Source organism: Limulus polyphemus, unplaced genomic scaffold (assembly GCF_000517525.1).
Source record: "Limulus polyphemus unplaced genomic scaffold, Limulus_polyphemus-2.1.2 Scaffold2157, whole genome shotgun sequence".
NCBI lineage: Eukaryota > Metazoa > Arthropoda > Merostomata > Xiphosura > Limulidae > Limulus > Limulus polyphemus.
This window is the reverse complement of record NW_013667767.1, coordinates 11916-20153: the sequence shown is the minus strand read 5'-3', so window position 1 is coordinate 20153 and position 8238 is coordinate 11916. Positions and strand designations below refer to the sequence as shown.

Sequence of the window (8238 nt, the reverse complement as noted above, 5' to 3'; positions counted from 1 at the left end):
CTGCAGTATAAATTGATATCTGCAGTGTGACCTGTTGATGTCTGCAGTATAAATTGATGTATTCTGTTGGTAGTTATAGTATCAACTAGTAATGGTTACATGGTGATTTGTTAGTAAATTATAACCAGTTAAAAGGAAGGTCATGTATATTCCTTTATGTGGGACATAAATACATCAAAATTTAAAGTATGTATTTTCTATTGTAAAAGTATTTATTAGACAAAACATTATAAGGTTATATTAATTATTTTTGACATTTTAAAATTATTTATTGATAACATTTATAAATTTTTTTTCTTTGATATTTAGTATTATAGAATATACCTTTTTACATGATAAGGTCTTTGATAACTTTACTTACATACAATGCTAGAAGTTAGGGTATGATTCTCCCACAGGTACTTAATTGTGGTAAAACAAGCAATATGTATTAAGTTAAAGGATAATGGTGTGTTTTGTAGAACAAAACTATTATCCAATTACATATTACTGTACATGTTTCACTAGTTCAGGCTGAATTATTTTGAATTGTTAAAATGATAAAACTGATTTTATTTTACACTTTTTTTCCATGTATATATATATTGAATGCTTATTAAAAAATGTAAATAACATTCACTTCTTTTCGTTTTACAATATATTTAGTTTATATTATAACATCCAAAATTTTTCAAATTGTTTTGCTCCCCAGTGGCACAGCGATATGTATGCGGACTTACAACGCTATAAAGTGGGCTTCAATACCCATGATGCGCAGAGCACAGATAGCCCATTGTGCAGCTTTGTGCTTAACTTCAAACAATCAATCAAATTGTTTTAATTTATGTCATATAAATTATGTTCGAATGTCACATTGTAGTCCTTACAACATTTTTAACAAATTGTAATCTTTTGGTGTAGCTGGCTTCATCAGACTTGGAGCAAGTACAGACTGAGTATTATGGTACCAGAAACTGTAGAGATCATCACCTGGCATCAGGAGGCCAAAGGAGCAATGATTATCATGATCCCTATGCTCCACAAGGTAATCATCAAAATTGTAGGGATTTCAAGGAACAAGATTATGTAAGAGAACGAGAATGGGCACGAGATCATGATCCTTACTATGATGAGTATGATGCGAGTGAGAGAATGCTGATGCACAAAAAGGAGGACAATATTCAACCTAGTGAAATGAGAGAGATGCGAGACTTGAGAGATTATGAACACCATCACCGTGGTGACAAAAACTACCACTTCACTCATAGAGGACAGAAGTATCCTGGATACACAGTGAATGTAATCTAGAAGTCACCATTACTGTGAGAATCGGGATTCTGGATGTCACAACTGCCTTTAACCCTCACTGTTCAAACAGTATCCTTTATCATTTGACTTGTTAGATTTTGTATCAAATTTTATTTTCTCCACATTACTTGTGATGATGAGAACGGTAGAATTAAGTGAAGAAATTCGTCCAACTTTTTGAAAGTAGTTTATGAAAGTTGTTGTAAAAGCTAATTATCTACGTAGGTAGAAGTGGTAGCTAGAATGTGTCAGAAGTGTGATACCTTGAGGTGAAGCTGTATATAGAGATACAGCTGTGTCAACACCTGAAACTGCTTCTTATCAGAATGAAATAGTGCATACAAAATATGTAGGAGCTTTTGGCAAATAAATTTCCGAGTGCCAGAAGGATTTGTGTAATTACGTCTTTTAAATAAGTTGACTGTATTGAAAATGTTGCCATTAGAGTATGCTTATGTTTAACCCAGTTAATATAAATTATATGAGGATTTTGAACTTTATGTTTTTAAATTTCTGATACTAAATAATTTTTCTGTATAGGCTGTGTAAAATTGTGTAGAAAATGTTTGGAAATACTCATCATATATGGAAATTATGTATGTTTTAGTTTATTTTGAAAGATTTAATTGATATTTTTTATGGGAGAAATAGTAAACTGACTGTTGTAGTATTGGTAAAAAAATGTTGAGTTCAAGTACACTTAGTTAGTCCCAAGATTGTGATATGTCTGTTTGTTTGTTTATAATTAAGCACAAAGCTACACAATGGATTCTAGCGTTGTAAGTCCGCAGACATACCGCTGTGCCACTGGGGGGAGTGATATGTCTAATCTCATTTTTTTAGTATGTTAATTCGTTCATGTATAGTAGAAAATGCAAACAGAAAAGAGTCATTTGATGGTAAAGAAAACAAACTTAAGTCTTTTTCTCCAGATTGATTTTAATTCTTCTTTAAATAGGTAGGAGAATGTAATGAAGACTAAGATGTACAATATGATGTAGCTACTCAAATAACTTGGAACTTGGAGAGGAGGTCACAGTTATTTTCTCAACAATATAATTTCTTGTCATATTTTTTAGTCTAACTGGATTATTCTGTTTTTTTTAATTGTTTGGGGCAATACTTTGTTTATATGTAAACAAAAATTGTTTCTAAAGCTCAATTCATCTCTTGATTAAATTTTCAGTAATATATATTTAAAATTGTTTGCAGAGATAAAATATTCATAATATACCTGTACACAATCTAACTTCCCTTGAAGGTAAAGTGCATCTGTTCATTATTTTGTATAATAATTCAAGAATATATAAAAGTATAAAGGCAGTAGTTCTATATAATGAAAATATTTGATGAAACCTAAATAATTTTGATTCACTGATCTGTGTGAAAACTAATTAACACAATTCCTGGAAGGAAAAAATACATAATGGAAATTGGTAGTGGAAAAACAACTAGATCTGAATAAAATAAACAATTAAATATGTGATAAAATACATTTTAAAAAGTGTTTTAATATCAAATATTCCAGTATGAATGGGTAAATGAAATGTCAATTTAAACACGTGTTTATGATTGTTCTATGTCAATGTAAAAGTTTATTTATTCCTGAAGTTCAACTTTAATATTCCTTGACCTAACTAAAGGTCGATGCGATATGTTTACTGTAACCAATCTTTTTTTTTGGAACTTGATATGGATGCGAGTTAAAAATATTTTCTTATACGCAGCGATTGTTCTTTTTCATAGAAATTAGTTGCTCAGAATTACAGGAAAATATATTACAAAATGAAAACTAGCACTTTGGGGGAAATATACTGTCCTTTTCTTTTGGACTTAATGAAGGAGCGAGAGTGCTACCAATCAATAAGTCATGTTGAATCTAACAAGATGGTAGGATGAAGAAGAAGTTGTTTTGGCTAGCAAGGTGTTGGCTAGCAGAAGTATATTTGTTTAATTGTGTGGACTATTTTTGTTGTGTTTTCACTGTAATGTGCAGAACTCCAAAAGTGCACCAAATGGAAAATAAGAATAATTTCTATAAAATGTCAGATGATAGCACTGGCTTGTTATAAGCCAAGTAACCAAATGGTGATTGAAATCTAGAGAATACAGGAGATATATATTGGTTATGAAATTTCTTCATGCTGAACATAATAATGTGTAATGCTTTATCACTTTGCCAATGTTTTAATAGTACGTGTTTCACACCAATCCTGTCAAAATGTCCATGTCCACATTTGTGCGTTCCATTACACATCAATAAGTATGAAACTTTTACTTGTGGAAGATGTATTCTTTTAAATTGTATATTCATAACTTTGTTTTTTCTGATAAAATTATATTATTGGAATGACACGTTCCTGATAGCTTTTGTAAATATAGGTCTTAGCTTTAATCAACCTGTATTCTTGGAATGATGTCCTCACAGTGGTTGATCTCCATATATTTGGATTTTACACTGTAGAATTCAATTTTATGCACAAGTCACCTTGTTAAAAATGTATTAATGTGGGATATACTTCCCTTGTCACCTTCGCAAGAACAAAAACAACTGTTTACCAATTGTTACGATTTTAGATATTTGTATCAAATGTAGCAGAACTTTCGATTGATAGATTTTAAGTAGTATAATGGATTTGTAACATTTAATCTAAAAATATTTCTTTCTGTACAGATAGTTTGCAATAGATGTATACTTGAGGTTTCTTCAGAATATATTGGAGGGAAATTAATTTTTTTTGAAATACTATCCGCGTTGTTTCGTACTAAACGTGTTTATCTGCGGAGTTATTAATATAAAATTCTAATACGGAGGTCGGTACGGAATTAATAACTATCACGTTCCATAGATGTCTCCTTCGAGAGGCTCCAAGAGAAGTAAAAACAAAAAACGATACGTTTTGAAGAATGGTCAATATTTCTGATTACATGAACGTACATTTTCGGTGTCTTTTGTTTGAACACGATTCACTGGAAGTGGAACAGTTTAAAAAATCGTGATACTTAAATAAAAAAATAATCCAAATTTGAATAACATTTCTTTAATTCTTCTTCATAAGGTGGAGGGCGCGTGTCGGCCCTATGAAAGAACTTTGGATTTCGAAGATAGCAAACCGAGTTCGAATCCATGGAAATACCAAGGACATTCCCCGCACTTTAGTTATTGATGCATTATAAGAGTGACAGTGAATCCCTTAGCGTGAAAGGTGGGCGGTGGAATGCTGCTGACTGGCTGCCTTCGCTCCCGTCAATAATTCAAAATTAGGGACGCGGCCATAAATACAAAATACAACTATTTTATTTTATATACTTAATAGAACTGATATTGAAAGTTGTTGGAGTCAAACTGACTCTTACATAACAATTACACTAATAAACTAATTACAGGCTGAAATATTTTTTATTACCCTTGCAATTAAAGTGTTCCATGTCATCAAAATTGTGCAAGTTTATAACTTAAGTAATAAATTCAAACACATTTTAGTGTAAGTGAATTAACGATTCCTGTAGATACTTAAATCGTACGAGAAGTGTCCGTGATGTTCCATGTAAAGTATTTTTTTGGAACATTAGTTTACTTAATATTGTCTAGTATTAGGAGTGTTGTAAGAATTTTGGAATGTCGTGTTTTTTATATTAAAAAGTTCATTTTAAATCTTGACACTTTTCAAAATTTTTCGAACGATAAAATTGTTTTAATGAGTAATAATATATTCATAAAAGGTCTTTATTTTTTGTGTTGGAACAATAGAGCCTTTCGAAATATTTTCACATGTACGGGTCCAAAAATACTTTATAGGCTTACTGTTACGTTTAACTCCTTAGCATATGTATACTTGAATTATAAAACATACACGGACTAGACCGGACTATATTATACTAATTGCCTTTTCTGTAGTCAAAACTTGTTTTTTTTCTGTAATTAAACCTTTTTTTTTATGCATTTCCTTCCTGAAGTTGTTTGAATATCTGGTATCGTTATACTAAATCATCAGACACTGCGATATAAAAGCCACATTTGGTTTTTATATTTCATGGCTAAAGGATTAAAAATAATCAAACAAAAATGAAAGATATTTGATTTTTGAGTAAAGAAACCAACCAATTCCATGATAAACATTTAATTTTTTTTGTTGTTGTTGATAACCCCATAAGATCATTTTCGAAACATTTATATCAACGAAAGTTCAAAGATTATTGTTGAAATTGATAGTTATTTATTGACATGATAACTTGTGATAAGACGACGTTGTATCTTTAACTCAGAAGACAGGTTGTCCATTTCTACAACATTCAGGTTAGTAGTACTTTACTTAAAAGTCAGATACGTCTAAAACGCTTCATGGAATATGAAAATATGAAATTAGTTGCGTTTAAATACAACGCAAAAACAACTTACCGAATGTTTTTTTTCATTATTATTACGGACTTGCTTGTTGAGCGTATTTTGCGAATAGCACTTTTAAATATAAATTCATAAGTGTCCTAGAACTGCATAATTATAATGCTAATAGTTTTTGGTTTTCTCGTAAAGGATTAAGTGTAGTTTGTTCGTTAGTGGAAGTTGTGGGTATAGGATCCCAATATTTATGAACGAGTACAGCAAAGAATACAAGTTGATTTCAGCCCTTATTTCAAAATTAGAATTTGTTTTATTTTATAAGAGAAATCCTTTAGGAAAACAAACGAAATTTGTTAAAAATGAATTAAAAATACTCTTGCGTTAAGAATCAGCAGAGAAAATAGCTAGTGATTTGTGAATTAGATATACATTTATAATTAAGCTAGTTACTTTCTTGGGTATTTCAAAATAAGAGAAATAATGACATGTTATTGAAATACAGAAAAGAGAAGAAATGATGGTTTGAATACGTAAGAAGTAAAATAACTAATAATTTGTCAATCAAGAGTTTATATCTCTATTTGATGTTGTCAGTAGAAAGTTAAAGCTTTCATGCTGTAATGTATTCTTTTGATAACCGATTATTTTTGTTAAGATACATTGCATTTCTGAAAGAGGTGAAATATATCCAGTAAAAACAAAATATTGATAATTTTTCTCTTGTTCTATTTGTGCTTATTGTTGCCCAAGCAATTTCGTTGAATAGTGAGTGATATTTCTTACTCATGAGGATTTTTTTCTTATTGACACATACTGGCCCTAAAGAATCTTTTGAAAATAAACTCCAATCTTCAGTTAGAATGTGAATGTTTTAAAATATGGTAGGTATAATAAACGAGAAAAGTATGTTACTTTAAATATCTTCATATTCGTTTTTATTTATTTGTTGATAAATTTTTTATCAGGGTATAATCTTCTGTATAGAACTGATAACGTGTGATCAAATGTGATAACGTACTTTCAGAGTACGGGTGTTAATGGATATTACTGAACGAATAGAGAATTTTGTATTCACACTGCTTTTGAGTGATTGTGTTTTCTAATAGACTAGAACGGCGTATTATTACATTGAAGGTTTTAATTTCACGGAACCGATTTACTGAAAGGAATATACTTCGATAGCATTAGGAGGATGTAATTATGTGAAAATTTAATATGATATTCCTCACTTAATATTTTTAAGAAACGTTGATTAACTGAATTGGATTTAAGTTCTGTTTCACGCGATTTTTAACCATTTATTATATTCTTGCACTTTCATCTTAGTCGCGACTGTATTTTTCCTGTTTGTACATCGTACCTGCATGTATATCGCTAGTTCAGGCTCTTGCCGTGTAAATACACGCATCTCTTGATGCCATTTTCAGACTGCCTTGACTTCTTATAAATGCTCACCTCATGCATTATTATATATGTTCTCAATAATAAGAGAGAACGATAGAAAATAATCATTATTGTATGTCTCGATTTCGGAAGGTGCTCCAGTGAGAGACGTCTTTTTTTTTCGCCATTCAAATAAAATAATGTTTTAACAGAAATTTGTTGTCATTTTTTTTGTACTTATAACCGTACTATTAGTACGGTAGTACGGGTCTCACTGGTTGTAAATTACATACACAAGTAACCTTTTCTCTCAACAAAAATTCTCTCTCTCTCTCTTTTTTTTTTTTTAGTTATCTCTCGAAATTTATCGCTTTACAAACTAATGAAAAACAAAAATGACTAACAACCATGAGAAACATAATACGTAGTGTATTCCACGTGCAGTTATCAATGTTACAGAAACCTAATACGTAATCTATTCCACGTGCAGTTATCAATGTTACACTGTATGTTTTTGTTAATACAGTTCCAAAAAAAATGTACACTTCTGTTTAGTCACTAGTTTTCATGAAATGAGACTTCTTTATCTGAACATTATAATTTGATCAATTAATATTAATTCCGAATAGAGCAAGATACTTAGATCAACACTTAAAATCAACCCAGTAATATTAATTCCGACCAGAGAAAAGTACTTAGATGGACACTGAAAATCAATCTGGTAATGAGTAGAGTATATCTAATTAAATAAACTCTTATTACATCCTTACTTAGGAAGATTAGAGCACAGAAATTATACATGGTATTACGATCTTGGATGTTAAAAATAAATTAAATGATATTCCAAATTAATTTTGAACTTAAAAGTAATGTGACACTTTTAGAGCATGTTATGTTATTGTACATAAAAATAATTATAATTAAACCGAATATATTAGTGCAGTACCATATAAATATCCAGTCCCAGCGACTTCAACATTTGTGACGGGTTAAAGAATTGGGACCAAATCTTTATTTCACCAATCGTTCCCAAAAGATGGCGCTATATCTAGACAAGTTCGTAGTTTCGATGACGAGGAACCCACTTTGAGACTAATAATGGCTGGAGACGGCTTAAATGGGTACTGAAGAAAAACTTTAATATAAGTTTAACATGACAGCAAATGTACAACGTTTCGACAAGGGTTTGTCATCATCATGATGACCAAAACTTGTCGAAACGTTGT

At 30.6% G+C, this 8238-nt stretch overlaps 1 protein-coding gene across 1 annotated transcript in view; it reads left to right on the top strand.

Annotated features, from left to right (window-relative positions):
• LOC106466120 (voltage-dependent L-type calcium channel subunit beta-4-like) overlaps positions 1 to 2134 on the top strand; it is a 97986-nt gene extending 95852 nt beyond the window's left edge. Inside the window, exon 13 of the mRNA XM_022394075.1 lies at positions 901 to 2134. Coding sequence (XP_022249783.1) covers positions 901 to 1287 — 387 coding nt within the window. The 3' untranslated portion in view covers positions 1288 to 2134. The remainder of the gene's footprint in view (positions 1 to 900) is intronic.
• Positions 2135 to 8238: the final 6104 nt, after the last annotated feature.